The sequence below is a fragment of the Xenopus tropicalis genome, chromosome 1, assembly GCF_000004195.4.
Source record: "Xenopus tropicalis strain Nigerian chromosome 1, UCB_Xtro_10.0, whole genome shotgun sequence".
Lineage (NCBI taxonomy): Eukaryota > Metazoa > Chordata > Amphibia > Anura > Pipidae > Xenopus > Xenopus tropicalis.
Genome location: NC_030677.2, coordinates 188,349,277 through 188,373,352, shown reverse-complemented (window position 1 = coordinate 188,373,352; position 24,076 = coordinate 188,349,277). Strand labels below are relative to the sequence as shown.

The 24,076-nt window shown below is 37.9% G+C and overlaps 1 protein-coding gene across 2 annotated transcripts in view; it reads left to right on the top strand.

The window, feature by feature from the left end:
- Positions 1–19,587, top strand: part of rnf180 (ring finger protein 180) — a 50,867-nt gene extending 31,280 nt beyond the window's left edge. For both annotated transcript variants that reach the window (NM_001114254.2, XM_012954387.3), the window contains 3 exon segments: positions 5,626–5,851; positions 7,453–7,578; positions 18,188–19,587. In NM_001114254.2, the coding sequence (NP_001107726.2) occupies positions 5,626–5,851; positions 7,453–7,578; positions 18,188–18,372 (537 nt within the window). In that variant the 3' untranslated portion in view covers positions 18,373–19,587.
- Positions 19,588–24,076: the final 4,489 nt, after the last annotated feature.

Sequence of the window (24,076 nt, the reverse complement as noted above, 5' to 3'; positions counted from 1 at the left end):
TCTGCTAATCTGTATTGTAAACCTCTCGAATACTAAAGGCACAAGGTAAGAGCAGACACTGGAACCTGAGGATGTTAAGATCATTATAATAAGAGTAGAAGTTATCAGTTTTAAAAACAGGATACACAAGATTCAGAGAGTCATCATCTGTTCCTGAAAATCGGGCTCTGCTTAAAACACATGTAAAGGTCCCCATACACTATAAGATCCGCTCGCTTGGCGATGTCGCTAAGCGAGCGGATCTTCACGCGATATCCCCACCTACGGGTGGGCGATATCGGGTAGCAAGTAGCTTAAAAAAAAAATAATCCGATCGTTTGGCCCTTGGGGCCAATTTCAGGGCAGATATCGGTCGGCCAGGCCGCTCGGTTCTGCCCATACACGGGCCGATTAGCTGCCGAATCGGTCCAAGGGACTAATATCGGCAGCTACTATCGGCCCATGTATGGGGACCATAACATTTGCAAATGGCCAATTTTATTCAAATCACTTGTGCCAAATATAGTTAAAATATGGATATCAAACAATTAAAAAATCTGTGTTGTATAAATGTTAAGACTGTGTTTGTCTAGCGGATGGAGAAGCTGCTAGTGGTAAGTTGTGCATCTACACGGTGCTGACTTTACTGTGATCGAATTACTTAGGATCCAAGGAAGGTTTTGCTAAAGCATCACTCTATAGGTTTTTAGATTATTCAGTTACAAATTAATGAAAGGTCACAAAGAAGATCATCTTTTCTCGAAAGAAGCCAAGCGGAAAGTTGATCTGCGTATCTGGCCATTACTGCTTATTATGTATAATTCCATATACATTATTGATAGAGACAAAATCATTTTGAGGTTCTTGATGAAATTACATATTTCTGCCCTAACCTTTGTCAGTTTGTGCACAAATGGAACCACTTCTGTCATGCCAGTATGTTTGCACTTAAGTGTTTTGGATTTTAAGTAAATCAGACAATGGGTTTTATAAAGATATTGAGGGCAGCTGTACTTAGAAGATGATCTAAATCTTCCCATTTTTCAGCTTTGCTGCATGTCTCTGCATACTTTCCATTTCATTAATATCCTTTTAAGGACTAGAGCCAAAGCTGCACTCCCTACTCAAGGTGAAGCCTTACCAGAGATCTATAAACATGCAAAATTGTGTTTTCATCCCTCTAGGTAAAGACCTGCAAGAAAGTACTTCATTTGTTTTAGTTCGCACTGACTGTCACTACCTAGAGTTATACAGCTTGTTATCCACAAAAACACCCAAATCATTCTTAATTCAGGAAGCGCCAACACACACTACCATTTGGTGCATACCTAGCATTTGTTATATTTGGCCATGTGCATAAAACTATGCTGGCACAAACTCATATTGTAATTTGAAATATATTCCAGTATCTTAGTACCCTCTCTAAAAGTATTTCTACTACCTGTTAGCTGGTGTGTCAAGCAGCTTAATGTAAAGTATTGCAACTTCTGGAAAACTCAACACTTGTATTTTTTTGCACTAAAAATACATGAAGTTGTATAGTGATTAACAAAATGCAAATTTTCTATTTTTATTAAGAGAAAAAAAACACAAACTGTAATCAGAAAACTTCTGCATCTAAAAACTTGCTAGGTTACATAGTCAGTAGAAGCTGTCCTAGTTAAAATCTCAACTGTTTAGTTGATTTGGGGTTTTTAAGTTTGTTTTTTACACTAAAGAACATAAAAACTCTAATATAAAACTTCAGTGTCTTAAAGCGTGCAAGATCACGTAGAAGTCCATTGAAGCTGTCCTAATTTCAGATTTGAACTATTTAGTCAATTCAAGCTTTTCAATTCTTTTTAAAACATTTTTGATCTTTGTGACCTGATAAAAATGAAGAGAAACTTACGCACTTTTTCTTACTCTTTTATTCAGTTTTGTTTTATAGGAATGCACCGAATCCACTATTTTGGGATTAGGCCGAACCCTGAATCCTTTGTAAAAGATTCGGGCGAATAGCCAACCGAATCCGAATTGAAGCGACAGAAGGGTTTAAAAAGAACCACACACAAAGCGCGCAGCGACAATTTTTCAACTTACGTGTTTATGTGACAAAAAGTCACATGATATTAAGGATTTAGTTCGGTCAGGACCATGGATTCGCCCGAATCCTGTTGAAAAAGGCTAGACCTTGGCTGAATCTCGAACCAAATCCTGTATTCGGTGCATCCCTATTTTTTTATAATTGGATTTTGTAATAAATACGGTAACATTTGCTATTTTCAACACAAATGTTGAGGTTGGCAAACAACAACTAAAATGACACAAATAAGAATTTTGATAAATATGCCACTTGATGTAACACCTTTGGCAGCTGGAAAAGAAAAGCCTGCAGTTAAGTTTTATCATCTAAAATACACTTTTTCTACTCTAGGTTCAGAGGTGATTCATGATCATACCTTGGGGCTGATTTACTAACCCACGAATCCAACCCGAATTGGAAAAGTTCCGACTTGAAAACGAACATTTTGCGACTTTTTCGTATTTTTCGTTGCGTTAAAACTTAACGCTACGAAAAATGCGCAACTTTTCGCGTAAGTTTTAACGCTACGAAAAATGCGCAACTTTTTACGCAACTTTCGTAAACGATAGGAAACCTTGCGTTTTTACGCAAAAATCGTATTGGTAACGAAAAATTCGTAAAGAATCCGAAAAAATCGCAAAACATACGAAAAAATCGCAAAATACCGATCATTACGAAAAAAACGCAATCGGACTCCATTCGACCCGTTCGTGGGTAAGTAAATCAGCCCCCTTGACTGTACTAAATGAAATATTGACTTAATTGAATAAATGTATATTAACATGGGCTGACCTATAAACAGGGAACTGAACTGATCTGTAGAATCTTAGCGTATGTTGGCTTAGGGCTACAAGTAAGAGTAAATAATTTCTCAGTGTCACTGGTATCTTGATTAGCTGTGCTAAATTTATTATATTCGGCCATTTTCAAAAATAATTATTGAGACTGAAGTAGCCTTTTTTTATTTTTGTTGTATATTGTGGGTAAAGTGGGCTGGGCAGAGGAGTTAGATATGCGTCTTTTTACACAGCTTTATAAATATACAGTTTTTTGTTTATTTCTCAACCAATGTTGTGCGCAGCAATTTTAAAGTCCTGCACCTGCGGGACAGAATTGCTCCTTAAGAATCCAGTTCGGTGGACCTCAGCTGGGGACCTTTATATGTGGCAGTTTGTTTCCATACAAGGATCCATTTATGCATATATAAAATAATTTAAACCTTAATGCAGAGCAGCTGGACATACATCTGAAACAGAGCATGTAATTGCATTGTAAACTGCACCTAAAGGCGTGTAATTTAGAGGAACATTTCACACAGAGGGTACAGTCCACAATGAACATTAATCACTGAGCTTGCCGATTACAAATCGGTGCCATTTAGCTAGCAATTCATCTGTCAAAATGGCTCCACAGAGCATGTACATACGTATAGGAAAATTTGGTATGGGTCTAGCTTAGACTCCATAGCTGTAATGCAATTAATAAAAATGGATTCAGCCTGGAAATGGTGTACCACATGGTTCTGGAATGAAACCAATTTCATTTTTATAAGCAAATTAGACTTATCTGTTGCCTACTTACAAATGGTAATTTGCAAGCAACACCTCTGTGTTTGCTAGTGACATAAACTTGTGCAAAGCAATGGAACCTATTCAAGGGAATCCAAACACACTGGGGGGAAAACTATACCCCCAGAATGAATACTTAACTAGCAGATGCTTTATATCATATTAAGCAGCCTGTTAAAGAATCTTTTAAATTAAAGTATATATATATATATATATATCAGTAAATACTGCAGCTGTGACTGTAACAGGAAGTAGTGTGGGAGTAAAAGGCAGAACTCTGTCCATTAATTGGGTGATGGGGCCTAGCATGTATGTGTGCCGTTGGTTTGTTTGTGTGCACTGTGAATCCTATGATCCCCTTAGTGCTTGAAATGGCAATATTCTATTTAGGATTACCCAATGGCATGTACTACTAAAAAAGTATATTTTTATGAAAATGGTTTATTTACGTAAAGCACAATTTTACATATAAACTGTTATATATTTTATAGAGACCTACATTGTTCAGGGGTATAGTGTTCCTTTAAGTGATAGATGAGTGGTTGTGGTTTGTGTACAATGTGTATGATTATACCAGTATTGGACAAAAATGTTTCTTTGTCTTCAATTCATAAAATGTTTTTTATGGAACTTTAGGGACTTTATGAAACTAAGGGGGAGATTCATCAACGTTCACTTTTGCGCTAAAAAAAACTCGAATTTGAATTATGTTACAAAAACTTGAATGTCTGATATTTATTAAGTGCAAAAGACCTAAAAAACTCAAATGTAAAAATTCACCATCTAAAAGCTTGTGAGTTTCTATAGAAGTCAGTGGAAGTTGTACTAGGCAAAGTCAAGCCATATTTCCAAACTTCCAGTTTTTTATTTGAACGAGTTTTCCTTATTAATAAATAAATGTGCATTCAATATGCAAGTTTATTCGATTTCGAAAAACAAACTCGAATTCACAAACTCGAAAACTGATAAATAAGCCCATAAATCTTGGTTATGAGAGGAGGTTTATGATCCCTTTATAATATGTTAGTAGGACCATGCACACTTGTTTCTGAGTGTCAGTTTACAGGTGGATTTTTGTAGAACACATGAGGAAATGTATTGTGTTTAGAAGCAGAGATGTTTCACCTACAACTGAAGGGAAGGGAAGACTATTTCCACGCTGAAATTTTCTCCATAAAGAGATGTTCCTGGCAGTTGCAGTGAATAAATTGGAGAGTGACATTTTAACAAATCAGACAATACAAGGGTACTTGCATCAACCTGGATTTTAATTTGTTAATCTACGAGCTAATCTGATCTGTCATTTTGGAGTCGGAAAGGTTTTTTTTTCTTTGCCTCCTTGTGGATTCCCTAGAAGCGAAATAGAAGCCATTTTATACATGCGCCTTTTTTCCACCTTTCTAACACAAAATAGCAAGATGAGCAATCATCAAGATAAACAGAGATCAATGTTTTCACCAGCTGAAAATATCAGGAGAAAAATTCCTAGTCGTTGTCTTATTCAGCTGCCTGCTAATAGAAGTATTCAGCTTCTGCTTTGTTTGGACATCGACTCTATGTTCGTTAAGGTGGTTCTTACAATATAAGAGCTATCGTGGTGTTTAATATAAATGCTTAAACGTTACATTATGCTCTCGTTTGTGATTGATATAGCCTGCAGCACTCGTTATTGATCGTAGTCATACAGATTGACTTTTATACTTCATAATGCTTGCTTGTGGAGATCTTTAATGCAACTCTGTGCCTTTCTTACTACCGCTTCCCCCCTCAGTCCTATTTCCACTGAGTTGTAAGAATATATAATAACTGGTTTTCAAATGACTATGACTGCCTGTCAATTGCCTGTTAAGCGTATGTTATATGACCTCACCAGCAGTGAGTGTACACCGGTATCCTCTTATAAGTCAATACCTGCCCATGTTAGATTGCTGGCTGTGCAAAAATAATGTGTCATATTGATATTGGTATTGATTTAGTTTTATTTTTATTTCCTTTTTTTTTTCTCTTTTGCAGACTGCCAAAGTCAGTGACAGTACCGATGAAGAGAATGAGCATATTATGGAAAAGGAAAGCTACATCTGTGCAGTTTGCTTGGATGTTTATTTTAATCCTTACATGTGCAATCCTTGTCAACACATATTCTGTGAACCGTGTTTGCGAACAATTGCCAAAGACAATCCGACAAAGACGTTGTGCCCACTCTGTAGAGCAACAATCGCACGAGTCTGTTTCCAGTCTGGTAATGCAGTACATTCCTTGCACAATTCAATTTATTATTTGTGTTCAATTAAAGATATCATAAGCAAAACATTTATGCTTGTACTGGGTATCAAGATCAGAGGACATGCTTTGTGTGCACATAGGGAGAGGCTGGCTAGATAATGTATCTGAAAAGTAAGAATGCCAGAGCTTTACTTGCACTGACTGCTGTATTTGGAAACCATTATGCAATAAGTAAAAACTTGGCAAATACTTGCTTTGAGACTTAAATTACCTCAGCTGTTGTATTTATGTGCACACCAATATTATTATAACCAATGTAGTGTACTCCCTGGAGGTATGCTTTTATTAACCAGGTACACACTGGGTAAGCTTGTAGATTTGATTTATTCAGACAGCAACCTGTCTAATCACACCTTTTAGTTTATGCAGTGTACTGTTGTGCCTATAAGTACTCTTACATTACCCTCCAGGGTCAATGTAAAGACCCCTAGTATGTTCTGTCAATAATCCCATGTGGCCCTAGCAGTGTCTAAAGGGGCTAGAGTTGCTGCTTGTGTGGAGAGTGGGAATTGACACTGTTAAGTGGTTAAACATTTCTATATGATTTATTTGTGATGAGATGATTAGCAACATTGTACCAAAAGTTTTTTAGTTTGTTTATCCATCCTTTTATAGACTCCTAGCTGAGGTACCTTATGTTGTCTGCGAAATTTGATGTTATGCCTTGAAATAATTAATGAGTAGTTTTCCAATACGTTGGAAATCTGCGGTTTCATTGCTTAGCTAAATAGGTGAGCCAGTACCCATCATTGTCCAGAAATCTAATTACGTTTGCAGGCAAATGGGCTGAATAACCAAGTTAAGCAGACCTAAAAACTCTTAGTTATATGTTTATTCCTTTGCAAAAATTCTCTAAGAAATTGTGCAATACTATAGAATGGAGAACTCTCATTGTTACGTGGACAGGCCTGCAATTTGGGGATCAGTTGATGCAGATTGAATCCCAGCACCGTTGAAAACCTTTAGGTACATTTTTGTTTAATTTTATCATATGGAATGCCGAAATCTTATTGGTCAGATAGTGGGCCGTGTATGTCAAGGATCAAATTTTTGGTGAAAGTAGTTGTATGAGAGTAGTTGTATTCTATGTCCAAATGTATGATATGCCAACATGGCAGAATGGGCCTGATATATGCAGATCCATTGCTTGAGGTGTCCCCAACGTTTTTTAGAAGCAGAAGTTTATGTTGACCTTCTCTGGATGATGGAGGGTGGCCCCTGAGAAGCTCATTGTTTCATATAATATGTGGCTACTAATACAACATGATCTTTCAACCCATGGTCATATTGGTGCAACTTACAGAGCATACACATAAAAGTAAAGGTTGACGATTGCATTGTCCTTTCATCAATCCAAGAGGCTGCAAGAACGTGCAGTGTTCTGTATCTGTAGTACATAGTAGAATTTCTGTCAAAATAAAATGTTTACTTGTAACATGTCAATGTGAATAAGCTCCATTTCTAGAGTCCAAGTGGACTCCAGCTATAATGCAGGTTTTATCCATATATTTAGATGTTAAAAGTGATTTCACGATGTTAACATGTTTTACTTTACAGAGTTGAACAAAACATCTCTCGCCTTTTTCCCCAATGAATATTTGAAAAGGAAAGAATGTTTCCAAAAAACAAATTATTCCAAATGGCCGTTACCCAACAGCAACAGGATGTTTAGAGGATTTGGAGGTAAGAGCATCTGATACAACTATGCCAAGAGCTATAGGGGGGTGTTGTATTTAGCACATGGTTTTTTTTCTGGAATATTGCACCTGCAGAATTCCAAAGACTCAAGCATAGGGGATGGGAGTGGGCTGTTAATGGCTGACTGTAGGATGAGGAAAGCTTTATCTACATTCCGTATAAGTAAATATATCCTTGTGTCACTCAAACAGAGATATGACATCTCTGCTGTTTATGTTCTGCACCAATTATTGCATACAGAACATCTAAACCTCGGGTTTAATGTTCCTCCCATATGTGTACTGCATTCTGTCATTAAGTGGCTAGAACACCATTAGAATCCGGTTAGATTTACATGAACACCTATTTAAGCAATCATTCAGTGAATCGGAAGGGTAAAATTCTCTGTGACGATCTAACCGAATCACATAAAGGCTGCACAGGAGAGGTTGCAAAGAAGCCATAGCATATAACAATCAGATGTTCTATTTGTGTATTGTAATGGCACCAGACTAGAAAAATGTAACTGCTGATAATGCCTGTTATTGGTTACTGGACCATCAGGCAGTCAAGTTAATAAATTCCGCTTCGCTTGGCCGAATCCAAGGTGAAAATCACCTTACGTCCTTGCAAAGCTGTGTCTCCCATTATCAACAAATGCTGGGAGTTGTAGTAAGTAATAGATTATCAATACTGACATAGAAATTTCTAGTTTGTAAGAGACAGCGGTGCTATCCCCAGGACTAGATATTATGGAGATGGAACTTGGTATTTCCAGGATTAAAGCAGTCCAAAAATACAGCCCCAAACACTCATAGAGTTAAATTGCTGTTAGTTTTACCCAGTGGGAGTGTGCAGCAACCCAACTACCTAAAGCAGTCTATTTGGTATTTTATGGTGCTGTAGTCCTAAAAATACAGGACATTGTTCAAAATATTGTTCTGTCTCCAGGATATCAGGTACAAGTATGGGACCTGTTATCCAGAATGCTTGGGACCTGGGGTTTTCATGGATAAGGGGGCTTTTCATAATTTGGATCTCCATTTCTGAAGTTTTCTAAAAAATGATTTAAACATTAAGTAAACCAAATAGGATTGTTTGCCCCCAAAAAGATTATATCTTAAAATTTGAACTATTTGATTAAAGGAGAAGGAAAGGTAAAAACTAAGTAAGCTTTATCAGAAAGGTCTATGTAAATACAGCCATAAGCACTCACAGAAACACTGCACTGAGTCCTCTATCAAAAGAAACAGGATTTCTTGTCTCCTTTTTTGTAAACATTTCCTTTGGTATCAGACTTCCTCTCTTAGAAAAATCCTTCATTCCAGGGGTCAGAGTCTGCACAGCTCTTTCCCTTCTTCTGCTCCTCCCTCTCATAAGAATTCACTCTCCCTCCCATCAGAATGTGTGATCTATGCTACCAACGGCTAGAGCTGCAGCAAAACGCTAGGGAGACCAAGCTAAAATGGCAGCTGCTGTCTTAAACAAACAGAGGGAGCTTCCTGGGCTCTTTAATCAGTTATGGTAAAGCTTTCTGCAGAATAAATATAGTGTTCTAGGTGGCACTAATGTGGCGAATCTATTGGCAGTAAAACGCCAAAATGACTTTCCTTTTCCTTTAAAATGTCTATGGGAGATGGCCTTCTAGATAATGGGTTTCCGGATAAAGGGATCCAATACCTGTACCAGGGATGCTACTAATGCATTACTTTTAAATGGACTATGGGAAGGTACCGTATTCAGTAGAAATTGTACAGACAGGTGGAAATAACCACCAGGCGTGAAGGTTAATTTGTTTCGGGAAATGTAGTCTCCTTATAATTTGTATTGCTTTGCCATTTAGCAATTTGTAGCTGTAAAGTGTTTTAAAAATGTGAATTGCCTACACCACAATGAAAGAAAATCATTCTGTTTTATCAAATAAAGATGTAACTGAGATGGAATAATGACTATGATTGGTAGTAAGAGCCAAAAAAAAGTGCCAGTAAAGTAAAGATCATTATCCTAATTGAATTTGTTAAGTAGTTAAAATTAATATCTGCCGAAAGGTAATTTATGAGCAATTATGCCTCAGCCTTTTAAGAAGATTCCTGTGTGTGACGGGAAAGAATTTCAGAAGAAAAATTGATCAGTTTTAAATTAGAAAATGTAATAAGATGTGACTCTTTGGCTCGCAATAACTCATTTCCCTGAGTCAAAGTATTTATTAGTCAGGTGAGTGGCCAGAATAATTTGCTGTTATCTTGTAGCACCCTGCCATGCAAGCTCCATATGTACAGACATGTATACGCCACTGTGCACCTCAAAAATGTCAATGGCCCCTCAAGTTTCCCTATTTGACAACTGGAGATATCTAGAGGTGAATGTGTAATTTACATTTCCCTCTTGCTGTGTTATCACTAGCTTCACTGAATAAGTTTCTGATTTATTTTGCAGTTTTGTACGTTGCTAATGTCTCCGGCTGGTTGGCCACAGCCTCCCTATCTCATGTGTTATTTTTTTTACAGGGGAACTCCACCCAAACACAACTTAAAGGGATTCTGTCATTATTTTTTATTTCTAAATTACTGTGTTTACATAGCAAATAATTCACTCTACAGCATCAATCTTAAAAATAATATTAAGTGGCTCAGTTTTGCGGTAACAGGAGGGGAAATGTATATGTATAAGCACCAGTGTATATAATCCCCAGGCTATCTTTCAAAGCTAAATGCAAATGAAGTGATAATGAGCTCACCCCATAAATTATGTGGTCTGGGTGTATAAACCCCGGATCCTCCACCTCCAGCACACAACTTTAAAACAGTCCTAGCAATATTATTGGAAAATACACTCACCAAAGACAAGTGGTGGTCCAGGTGCAGCGCCCTGAACCCGTAGCTTGAGGTATTAAACGAACATCAGTTTGAAGAGAAATGGCACGCACTCCTTGGTCCACTAAAACTTGTCTTTATTGTAGAGACAATAAAGACAAGTTTTAGTGGACCAAGGAGTGCGTGCCATTTCTCTTCAAATAAATAATTCACACTGCCATTTAAAATGCTATTCTTGAACCAACAAATGTATTTTTAGCTGTAATATTGGTGTGTAGGCACCATCTCAGTGCATTGTGCCTGAGTCTGAGCTTTCAGAAGGAGCCGGCGCTACACTTTAGAACTGCTTTCAGGTAACCTATTGTTTCTCCTACTCCCATGTAACTGGAGGAGTCCCAAGCCGGACTTGGATTTCTTACTATTGAGTGCTATTCTGATACCTACTGGGAGCTGCTATCTTGCTCCCTTCCCATTGTTCTGCTGATCGGCTGCTAAGGGAGGGGGATATCACTCCAACTTGCAGCTCAGCAGTAAAGTGTGACTGAAGTTCATCAGAGCACAGGTCACATGACTGTGGCACACTGGGAAATTAACAAATATGGCTAGCCCCATGTGAAATTTTAAAATTAAAGATAAAAAAAATCTGTTTTTGAAAAAAACATGTTTTCCAATGACAATATTCCTTTGAGGTTTTTTGGTTTTTTTTTTTAAAGTAAACATTATCCCAAAATTCCCTGCATGTTATGTCAATAAGAAAAGGAACATCATAGTGACATGCATTGTGGGTTATGTAATTCCTGCATGGTGTCTGTAAGCTGTGGAGAAGTTGTTACAATTTGTAACATCAATGTTTTAGTCCCTTCTCCCCTGCCAGAAATTCAGATGATGCAGAAAGAGAAGAACTGTCTTGAAGCTGGATTTCAGCATATAAGGAACACATTGCAGTGTTAGGGATTTTTGTGTTGTCTGGGGCTCTTTAACAAATTTTGGTTTGGAAGCTGGAGTTCCCTTTGTAAGCTTTTTTTTTTACATGATGCTGTTCAATTTCACTGGAAGGTACACAGCATAGACATTCCTCTGTACTTACAAAATACAAAATATAATAAACAGACAAACAAGACTTATTCAAAAGCCCATATGAAAAACCCCTAATGCCTTTTGCCTTTACAACAGGGGCCTTCGTCAGGACATGCAAAAAAAATGGGGAGATGCAGGCAAAATACCAACCAAAATGTGAGGGTACAAAACCCTTTATTGGATTACAGCTTCTTCAGTTTACTTTTCTGCCTTTCAAAGTGTGTGCAACAGGCAAATAACTTGGTTCTCTGTATCCTAAGAAAATCTTGCTGAATTTTTCTCAGTACAGGAGGATTCCTATACTCTTTAGAGGTTATGACATAACTTAGGGAGTGGTCCCTGCTCTAGCAGATCCTATAGAAAGTGTTCGTTACTACTCCCACTGCTACCTTATTGTGAGAGGATTATAACACAATAGGGGTGTTCAGAACAATAATTATGACGCGAGGGGATAAAAGGAAATTACATTTCTGGAAGAGAAATCGAAGATAGCAAACAAGAAGCATAGTAGCATTTTATTTTGCAATGATAAGCAAATATTTCTGTCCTCGCCCAGGGCCATCATCGTGGGGTACAGTGGGTAAACAGAAGGGAACAGTTAACGGCTAATGAGATGGAACAATTTGATGCTCAATAGTTGCATGAACCTTACTCCACTTCTCATATCTTCCAGCTTCCCAGAGAGCATTAGTGGTGTTTACTAAACAGAAACAATGAAACACAGAGTTAGCCTAGGTATGTGCTGAATGTATGGGGTGGTCTGGATGGATAGGTTTATGTGGCTTTTAATGGAGAGTCTGTCATACAACCGGACAAGATCTGAAAGAGTCTTGAAGGTCTGGATGCGGCCTCAAGGTCTAGATATGGTACATAAGGGCTAAGGGGAGGCCTTTAGATTCACTAGGAGTAACAGAGGTCTGGGGGGATTATTTGTAGGCCTGGAAATTTCCTAGTGTAACCCCATTATTAGTCAGTCCTGTGCCTTCCACCCTGTATTCTCATTCCACGGTTATTTTGATTGCTTTTTTCTAAAATAAAAAAAGGGGGGGGGGGGCATTTTCCCTGTTTTGAGCTGTTTTAGGAACTATTACCTGCAAGAGAGCATAAACCTACCTGCTGTTGAACTAGGCACTGAAATACTTTGTTGCAGTTGGCAATTTTATGAGCTTGTGATGCTTTCTGGAATAAAAATAAACTTTGCCAATAAGCCAAAATATTGACTCTTCCTTGAAGTTAGGGTCATCTGGCAAGTATGAGCCAACAGGTCATTTGAAAGTCGCTCATTCATATCTTTGCTTAGCATCAGGGACTGTTACCACTACTGGACCAATCATTGTGTGATTATGTAGGGAATAATATACCCCCTTTGTTAATTATAGGGATATTATAGTTCACCGAAGAATTTCATGACCATATAAAAGCACAAGGCCGAAGGCTAAGTGCTTTTATACATGTCTTGGTAATCCAAGGTGACATCTAAAATCCTCATATTTTTCAAGAAGGGGTACTTTTATTTATTATAATATACCATTTACAGGGAATCATGTGACAGAAATTACATATAACTGATGACATCACTAAGTCTTGTTTATAAGGATCTAATTTACAGGATATTCATGGCTCTTGTGTATTATAAAAAGGAATTAACACTTGCAGCATGGTCCGACCTGGGCAGTTGGACTAGTAACTGTATGCTCTTGCTTAATGAAGTCCTGTGCAAATTATATGTATATCTGATGCCTTTGTAATAAGTCTCTGTGATTTGCATGGTGTAAATTTTTTCCATGATCTCATGATGACATTTTGCCAAGGAGAATGCAAGTCAAAATTTAAAAAGCATACTGCCCAATAGTCCTCATATTGTTTAGTAATAACGCCACACTTTTGGCTCACCTAATCAAATATTTACTCAGTCACACTTACTTCACATTTTCTAGAACAGCCAGGTATTCTCCCTTCCTTTCCCTCCTTGCTTCATACTGCACATGTGTTTCATTCCCTCCCCCCCTCCCCTCTGCCAGATCCGCTTCTGATTGGCTGGTGGGCATGTGTAGCTCAGAACAGGAGACAGGATCAAGTTACACACATGCTCAGAGAATAGGAAGGGTGTCGCTGGCACCTACAGGAAGGGGAGAGAGATTTCAGTGATGTCACTGTAGGCTTCACACTGCTGTAGGCTGCCAGCACCATCTCAGAGAAGCAAGCAGGGATCTGGGAATTTAGATATGCAGTAAGTACTTAAAAAGAATGCCTTTAGACTTACTTTTAATTTATATTAATCTTTCATTGTCCTTTAAGCTGTGCAGGCAAATCAGATTGCTCAGCCTCTGTAGATAGAATTCTTAGAACAGTTAAGTCTGCATGGGAGAGTGTCCTTACTCATGCTAGAATTTTGTTGGCAATAGTAAATTTTAATTCCAGTGATTTCATTACAAAGTCTAATTTTAAACATTTCCAAGCAGCATTACATGAGATAAATAGAAACATCAGGCATTGAAAGTGCATATTTTCCCTCTAGAATTCTAACTATCCAATTATAAGGAACGCCACTGGATGCCTTCATTTCTGCAGCAATTACACTCTGATTACAAGATGATTTCAAGTTGTCGATACAAAAATAACCTTCAGGCATTTGGGTTTGCAAATATCTTTAACTTCTGAAAAATGAATATAATGTTACACCATAAAATGATACATTCTGTAGGGATCGTAAGGCGTTTTTAGCCTGGAAAATGTCAACAGTATTAACATTTTCTGAAACCGATCAAATTAACTTAAAAAAGCAAAACTCTTTATAAATGCAAAGCAGCGTCTGTAAAGCTAAATATATATACAGGCATGGGACCTGTTATCCAGAATGCTCTAGACCTGGGGTTTTCCGAATAAGGGATCTATCCATAGTTTGGATCTTCATACCTTAAAGGTGGCCATTCACACACATACTTCCCCAAGGCGATTGGTATCCGCAAAAGCTTGGATATCGGTTGTCTCTTCAATCGGCAGCACTGTAAATTTTACCTGGCCGCCTTTGAAGGTACCCAAACATTGTAATGTTAATGCTGAATCATCAGATAGGGGTAGTTAATTCATTAGTTTTTACCTGCGTATCTAACCATTCAGCTCTTAATGTTAGTAGAGTGGACAAACAATCTTTTTTACAATCAATGGCCATGGGAAAATCATAATTGTAGCTTGTATGGCCACCTTAAGGCTACTAAAACGTCATTTAAACCCAATAGGATTGTTCTGCCCCCAATAAAGGGTAATTATATCTTAGTTGGGATCAAGTACAAGGTTCTGTTTTTTAAAAATATCAATTATTTGATTAAAATGGAGTCTATGGCAGATGACTTTCCTGTAATTTTGAGCTTTCTAGATAATGGATCCTATATCTAAATTTTAAATCTTTTTCAATACCAAAAAATCTTAAGACATTTGTGGAGAACTTTCAAATGAAGCTGTAGTAGTCGCTCCATATTATTGGAATTTGACCTGATTTAGTACAGTTATCGAATCCAAAATTAGGAATGTTTGGCCCATGGTGTTTTCTGGAAAAGGGAGTTTTCTGTAGTTTGGATCACCATACCCTGCCTTCTAAACATATTTAAACATTAAATAAACCCAGCAGGATTCTTTTGCCATCAATTTGGATTTACGTAGCTTAGTTACCATCATGTACAAGGTGTTGTTTTATTATTTCAGAGAAAAGGGGGGAAGAGGCAATCTTTTTTTAAAAAATGTACATATGGCAGATGACTTTTCTGTTTTATGGATATTGGGTATAAGAATAAGAGTTCACATAACCATAGGTAAAAGACTTTGATAACAATTGAAGACTTTTATACTTAACCTTCAGGCTGCCAAAGCAAGAAAACAGACACCAGATTTTATGCCTAGCAGTAGCCAAGAGAAGAATACAAGTGAATTTTTGATGGATCAGTTGTAACAGTCTTGAATAAGAATAAGAAAACTTTTTGCTCAATTTGGACATTCAGGTGGTTGATCAGATAGAAGCATTCGATTGTTGGTCCTTACAATTGGATCATGTGGGGGTCCTGTGATGACCCATTAGGGTTTAAATTATCCAACATTTAAGCTGGCCATACATGGGCTATTAAAAACTGCTGACGTGGCCCTTACGCTAGCCTACCAAACAGAAATGTATCTGAATATCAATAAAATATCTATTAGGAAGGTTTGAAAATCCTGCTGGGTCTTTGTGGGCCTGCTGGGCTGCACGTTTCTTTTCTCCTGTAGCAGCTAACCATGTTAGTGCAGCTCTAATAACCACACTTTTACTTTTCTGAACCTTTCTGTTTTGTTCTCTCATCAGCAGCAATATTATGAGTTGAACTGTAGCAAGGACACTTACCAAATCTTGCCTTCTGAACTCAAATACATTGTTTGAAATGTAGCATGATCCAACTGTAGTTGCAGGAAGTCTCCCAGAAACTACTTCCAGCATTTTCTGAAAGTAAAATAATGCTATTAGATTGTAGGAATAATAGCTTAGTAATAGGCGAGGAGCCACATTATACATAATACGGTAGAACCCTGATTTTATGTATCCCGAATTTACCACATCAAAACTGTGTAAATTTAGGGAAACCATCAAATCTACAAAATAAGGAAACATCTGTATAGCATCAATTTGGGGACAACAGGAAATGCAGGGATGTTCAGTTGACATTCTACTATATACTGTTTTCCTTTGTGTAGGCATTTCAGTGTATATAATATTAGAGATCCTGCAAATCCATAGTTTCTGGATTCAGCCACGTAACAATCCTTAGTATGAGATTCTGCCAAATAGCAAACATTTCCATTCATGATTTGTATAGGATTCCTGTATTTGGTGCATCATTTTAGGTAAACAGTACACATATAGAGGAAGAAATGGAAAAACCTGAAATACAACTCTTATTACCCCTCAACAAATTGGGATCAGCATCTGGCGATGCTGCAATTTTTATCGAGTTGAGGTATTCTAGCACTTAGAAATACAGCTCCCAGAGGACAGTGGAAGCTATAGTTCCAGCCCCAGTACATTACGCAGAATATTAATATGTATTATATGTGCTGCACTAATAAATATATAATGCTTTGTCCTCAGGCATAGAAAAACTTTAATTGCCAGCATCTACTCACTTCTGGAATTCTGTGAAGCACAGAATATTTGTGTATTTAAAAATGAATCTACTTTCAAACAAAGAAAGGTATCAGAAGCTGGCCATAAACTTGACCAAGGCAGCAGGTTATTGCCTTATGTTAAGGGCTAAAATGATAAGCTCCGATATCGGATCAGGTTAACTTTTAAATCTCATTGGATAAGGAGTTCATCGATCCATGGATGCAATAATCCCCCATGGGTTCTAAAGGACCTGCATATGATCTAATCTATGTCCCAGGGTCTAAAGAGCAAAATTAGGCAAGTTTCTTCAAGTGGAGAAGATGGGAAAAATACTTATTCGGCAAGTTCACCAACATTATGCAGCTTTGACCAGTTTGGCCACCTGGTTGGTAGGTAAAATCAGGCTAATCCAATCTTTTGACGAGTCTTTTAACAAGGGTTAGATTAAAGGAGAGCCTGTACAGATGTGTTGGGAAAGGACCAAGTCCACAGCGAAATGTATTTAACTGCAAATGAATGTAAATAGGTAGTGTCTGACAGTCTTGCCATGTTCTCTCTGTGCGCTCCTATGCACACACACAAGTTTTGAGGCCAGCGTACACAACAAATTGTGATGCGCACCAAGAATTTTGTATGAAAAATGTATGTTTTGGTTTTATTCTGACCTGGGCACACAGTTTTTAAAAATGCCTACAAAAATGTGCACACAAAGTCATTTTTTGCGCACAAAGCTAAAAAAGGAAGGAGGAAAGATCATTTTCCAACCAGTCTGATAAATATTTGACCAAGCCCCCAACCAAGTATTGGTGAAAAGGATGTCTTAATCAAATAAACGTGATAATCTTCCATCTTAGTCAAATGTGGCTGAAATAGCAGGCAATAACAGACCTTACATGGCCACCTTATGTGATGATTTCACAGCTAGCCTGTTAATAAGAGTAGAAATTTTATTCCAAAGTATGGCTAAAGAGCTCTGTCTGAAAGGAATTTGCAGCTCTTCTCACTGTGACAGATCTCAGAGAAGACAGACTGCCCGAAGTATGGATCAGTTAATAGGTGTCATTTATGAACACAGTGCGGTGTCTAAAGTTTAATTTTGAGATACAAATTCCAACCTTTTTTACCCACAGTGCAGCATTTTTTTTTCTCCCATGCTGGGAGATGTGCCTGCTACAGTTGTGCCTGACGCAATTGGTAGTGCCGCATTTGCACATCGGATGCAAATTACAACTGACATCTAGGTCGCTTCCAAAGCACAGCTCTAAAGCCACATTAATGTGTGATTGTTGAGGTGCTGCACACCTATTCATACAACCCCTGAATTATAGCCAGATTAAGGGTGGCGGTAGCTTCAGGGTACCCCAGAGTCAATAGGCACACTTGTACATGGTTCATCAGAAATCATTGTAGATGCAATGTTGTTAAGCACAATTATACGAAAGTTTGGGTGCAAGAACGTTTAATGAAAGGCATCAACACAACAACACAAACATTGCCATCCATTAAAGCGCTACCACAGTTGCTAACAATGTTTTGTTAGTGTTTCATTATGACTGGGTTTATTTTACCTGACAATTTTGTGTTTTAATCATAGGTTTGAGTAGACATTTGAATGGAAGGAGACTTCTTCATAATGGGCACAGACAGGACTTTGAAAATGAAAATCGGGGATGGCGGTTTGACATGGACATGGATATCATCTACATTTACACTGTCAACTGGATCATTGGATTCATCATATTTTGCTTTATCTGCTATTTTTTATTTCTCTTATTATAAAAAATCAGTAGTTGCACAATACATGAGACATTAGGGTTCTTTGCAACACTGAAGGTTGTCATCCTTTGTTGTACTCTCCCATTATACTTTATGTTTTCCCCACTTCTACTTTTTTTCATCACACCACAATATCTTTCAGTTTCTCAGTTGTTGGAATGCTTTTCAAATGTATCTAGATATCTATTGATTTTCTTATTAGCTTAATGATCTGGCCATTGAACCTAAACCTGTTGTGCAGCTACAGTGCAAGTAATAATATTAACATCTCCAGCCTTGTGTTTCTTATGCAAATTTGTTTTCTTCCTGCGATGCCCATATATATACAGTAGTTTCTCACCATCTATCCAGTTCTGCCCGCTCAAGGCAATTTTTATTTGACCCAAGTCATCCGACATTTCTGTTTGTGAATCATTGTTATTCACAACTCCCTTATTATTAAATATTGCTTTAAAACTTTGCCATTTATACAAACAACAAAATCCAAGACTACCATGGTTGCAGTTTCTCACCTTGTATATTGAATTTCTTATCTCAACAGGTCTTATAATAGTTATGTAAAGAGCAATGATACACAAAGCATTTTGATTACCACGGATAGATTTTTTTGGCAAAAATCCATTCTCAGTAAATTGGCAGATATTCACTGGGGATATTTCACCTGGAGAAAAGATGTAAATGTTCTCCAGTCCTTTCACTTAATTAAATGTTTATTTGCCAAAACTTGTACATTTGAAATATTGTGAGGAATTTTAATTTTTGGTGAATATACCGAAAAGTTTATACAGTTGTGGTTGATTTTTGTTTTTTGCACAATAACCACTAACCACTGACTGTGGGGGGTTGAGGCTATAGTTTATGCCACCCCTGGAGAATATAGCATCACAATTAAATGTTGTTTTTGTGTGTGGGGGGGGGTGAGTTCCAACAATCTACAGGCGGGTTAATTGCCTGTAGTGTGTGTGCAGTTAATAGGGACTTAGATTGTAAGCTCTGCTGGGGCAGAAACTGATGTATGATCTCTGTTAAGCACTGCAGAATATGTTGGTGCTATATAAAGAATAAAAACATTTAGGATGGTACGCAGCCATACGGATACCAACAAATGCCTTCAAACATACTAATAGGTTTAAAAATAGACAGTTTGTTTAAAACCCTTCCATCCCTTACCCTACTGATATATTGCTTTTTATTAAACATTATTTTCAGGCACAAAAATTATTTGGTTTCATTCTTATTCTCAGTGAATTGATCTTGATATTCTTGTTATTTTAACAACAGAGGTTATGTTTTTGCCCCACATGTAGATATGGCTCACTTATCAAAGCATTTCCCACTTCCGCCATTGTTCTGCTCACCACAAAGTATTCTTTAGCTTTGAGTGGGTAGAAACTATTCTGTTCCATGAGCCAAAACTTGAAGGTCTGTTCCAGGGCCAATTGCCTAGGGCCCACCAGAAGACATCTTCTATAACTGCCGACTGAAAGGGGATCATCTCGTTAAGTTAAGGGATTCTGATAGAATATCTATAAACAAGCGACTTTCCAATATACATGCTTTATATTATTCTCACAGTTGGGAGCTGCCTCCACTATACTACTCCACTATAAGAAGCTTAGGCCGTGGCCGACTGTCCTTCTCTCTCAGTGCAGCCAGACCTGGTGGGAACAGAGAATACACAGGAAGGAAACCAACATACTGGCCTCTGATTGGCTCCTGTTGCACACACAGGCCTGTGCACTAAGAGAGGGACCAGATTACAGCAGAAGCAAGAGGCTGCCTGTGACAGCACAGGAAACCACATTCATTATTTCAACAGTAAGAAAAAATAACGCAGTTATATTGTAAAGTTGCTTGTTTTCAGGGATACTATCAGAATACTTTAATTTCATGGGATAATTTGAAGCTTCGTCCAGAAATGGCAGACCCCTCATTTTAATCTGCTAGAATTTTTTTTACTTTCTATTAGACCAAGGGGCACATTTACTAACCCACGAACGGGCCGAATGAGTCCGATTGCGTTTTTTTCGTAATGATCGGTAATTTCGCGAGTTTTTCGGCGTCCTTACGATTTTTGCGTAAAAACGCGAGTTTTTCGGCGTCTTTACGATTTTTGCGTAAAAACGCGAGTTTTTCGTAGCCATTACGAAAGTTGCGCAAAGTCGCGATTTTTTCGTAGCGTTAACACTTGCGCGCAAAGTCGCGCCTTTTTCGTAGCGTTAAAACTTAAAAGGCGCGACGTTTCGCGCAAGTTTTAACGCTACGAAAAAATCGCGACTTTGCGCAACTTTCGTAATGGCTACGAAAAACTCGCGTTTTTACGCAAAAATCGTAAAGACGCCGAAAAAATCGCAAAAAATACGAAAAAGTCGCAAAATGTTCGTTTCCAATCGGAATTTTTCCAATTCGGATTCGAAATCGTGTCTTAGTAAATCAGCCCCCAAATGTTCCTAAATTATGAAACACTGTCATTTGTGATCACAATGGATCTTTTCCTAATATTGTTGGTACAAAATGGCAAGCCTGATTCTCATGTTGACTTCAGTAAGCACAGAATTTTGTCTACTACTACTTTGTGTATTTCCTGCCTTACTGTATTCATGCTTCTCTGCTTAAAGCTAGTCTTATTAGTAATGTGTTGGAACACTTGTGTGGGACCACCAATAAGATCTTTGACCTGGTCTGCCCCAAATTGTAACCAGTCAGCTGTAGCCCTGTATAATATATCTAGTGACCTATAATTTCCATTCATTTTTGTTAGGGATGCACCAAATCCATCATTTCTGCAAATGGCCAAAAAGATGAATACAATTATACTGGGCTCCTGGATCTAAAAGCACTATATACCAGTATACCAATTGCATACCAAAGTCTGTTAGAGGAATTTTTACCTATGTTTTCTTTTCAGTTTACAATAGAATACATTAAACTGATCAGAATATATTACACTAATCAGCGCAGTACCAGTATGTATTTTAGTCTTAAAGTGATCACACAACACAGGGGTCTCCGGATTGATGCTTACCAGTTCTAAGATCTCCGTATCTGGCCTTGTGCAGCTCTTCTTTACTTCTGTAGAATTGGGACTATTCTCCTTATTTCGCTATGTTGGCTCGGTGGGGGGTTTGCACTGATGTTAATATTTTGGGGGTCACCAAAATATTTTCTATCCTGAGTGAGACTTTCCCAGAGACATCCAATATAAAAAAAAAGTATTCAGGCACAAAAACATTTTGCAACTTTATATATTTTATATATTTTATAAATATATATATTTATAAAATACTTGAAAACGGCATGATGCTTAAACGGGTATGGGATTCCTTATCCGGACACCCGTTATCCAGAAAGCTCCGAATTACGGAAAGCCTGTCTCCCATAGACTCTATTTTAATCAAATAATTCATAATTTTGAAACTGATTTCCTTTTTCTCTGTAATAATAAAACAGTACCTGTACTTGATCCCAACTAAGATATAATTACCCCTTATTGGGGGCAGAACAGCCCTATTGGGTTTATTTAATGGTTAAATGATTCCCTTTTCTCTGTAATAATAAAACAGTACCTGTACTTGATCCCAACTAAGATTAACAATTAACTAACAATTAATCCTTATTGGAGGCAAAACAATCCTATTGGGTTTAAATAATGTTTTATAGATTTTTTAGTAGACTTAAGGTATGGAGATCCAAATTATGGAAAGATCCCTTATCCGGAATACCCTCGGCCCCGAGCATTCTGGATAACAGGTCCTATATCTGTACCAGCCAAACACTTGAACCCGGAGAGAAATGTGAAAATTGGTTTAGTAATTTGCTTTATTACCAATGTGCCCTCAAAAGCTGAAAGCAAATTATAAATCAAGATATTACTCAAAATCTATCCAGAAGCCAAAGTGTACAAAAAATCAATATAAACGATAAAATTCGTACCAAATTAAACAATAAGGTCCGGGTGTGGACACCCCGAACCTAGCACAAATATTTAGAGCCGAAGCTCGTGAAGTCCAATGGTAATCAGTTCCACTCACCCAGGTCCCGAGGTGGTCCGGGTGCTCAGGGCCCCGAACCCGTAGCCAAGGTAGTAATTCCAAAGTTCAAACGAAAGAAGCTCCAAGCACACCGGATTAAAAAGGGTAAAACTTCATCTTTATTAGTCCATTAGGCATGCCTATGACTAAGTGCGCACGCGCACGAAACGCGTTAGGTACCTGTATCCTAATGGACTAATAAAGATGAAGTTTTACCCTTTTTAATCCGGTGTGCTTGGAGCTTCTTTCGTTTGAACTTTGTTATTACCAATGTGACACAATATTTTGTTTATAGGATGCGCCAAATGGGAAAGGCACATTTTTTGGGGGTTGCAAAATGCAACGGTAAATTCAATGGCTTCATTTATTCCCTGATGTATCAGTTGGGAGACAAACTAACACTGCTCTGCTTTTTTTCTTACCTTTCCCGGTTGTCCCTAGGCAGACGGAAAGGCAGATTTATTTGGAATGTTAAAATTTAATAACAAAATCGGAATTAAACTCATAATGAATTGAAACAAATCAATATAGCTCACATTTTAAAAAATGTTTTAACCACATTTTTCTCAAATTGCAGAAAAAAATTGAATCTCTTATTTTAATAAATAGGCCTTAGACTTGTGCAGATGCAGCAGAGTAAAATGTAATTTAGTTCTGCCCTAGGGATTCCCCAGTGAATTCACCTTTTCTTTAATTATGTTTTGTACTCTGTATATAAAATAGAAGAGCCATTGCCTGAGTGATTACATTTTTTCTGGGGCAAAAGGCTTTGCACAACCTGTAGCACCAGGGGCACATGGATTGGATCATATGCTCTTGATATGCTATGAAAATACACCTGAGGAATCGAGGTAAACTTTATTGGCTGTTTACTCCCAATGAATTAGCCACAAAAGCTGAAATGCTATATTTATTCTGTAGAATGCTTTACCATACCTGAGTAAGAATCCCTAGAAGCTCTCTCTTTTTAAGACAGCAACTGCCATATTAGCTTGGCATGATGTCACTTCCCTGCCAGCATCTCCCCCGCTGCCTTGTGTCTCTCACTGCTGGCTCTTAGCTCTGGGCTCAGATTACAGCAGGGAGGGTAGGGGGAGAAGGGAGAGAGGAGAAAGCTGCATAGTCTCTCGCCCAGGGCCGGGAGGTTTGAGCTTAGAGAAGAAAGTCTGATACAGAAGCCAATGTGTTAACAACAGAAGCAAAGGAATGCCATGTTTTTTTTCCCCAGATAATTAATTTAAACCTTTCATAAAAACTGCTAAACTTTAACTCACAATCTCTGTGGTAATCACTCCAAAGCACCATTTTGTCAGTGTCCTCTTTGATCTGTGGCACCGACCTGAAGTGCCCGAAGGATTCATCATCAAAACTACTGCTTTGTCCATTGGTGGAGATTCCCTTAGATACAAGAATACTGGGACAATGTGCAGCACAGATCCCTCTGCCCAGATATTTCCCTGCCCCCTATCACAAGCTATCTTTGCAGACAATCAATAGCCAGAAAATGGAAAATACACACCCTCCCCTTAACACACACTGAGCAGAACTGAGAAACCTGACAGATAGAAACTTGATATTTGTACAAATGGAAAAAATAAACAACAAACAATACAGTGTCACTATGAAAATCCTAGAAATTCAAGTGCTACTTACCTGAAAACAAAAGAAATGCGGCA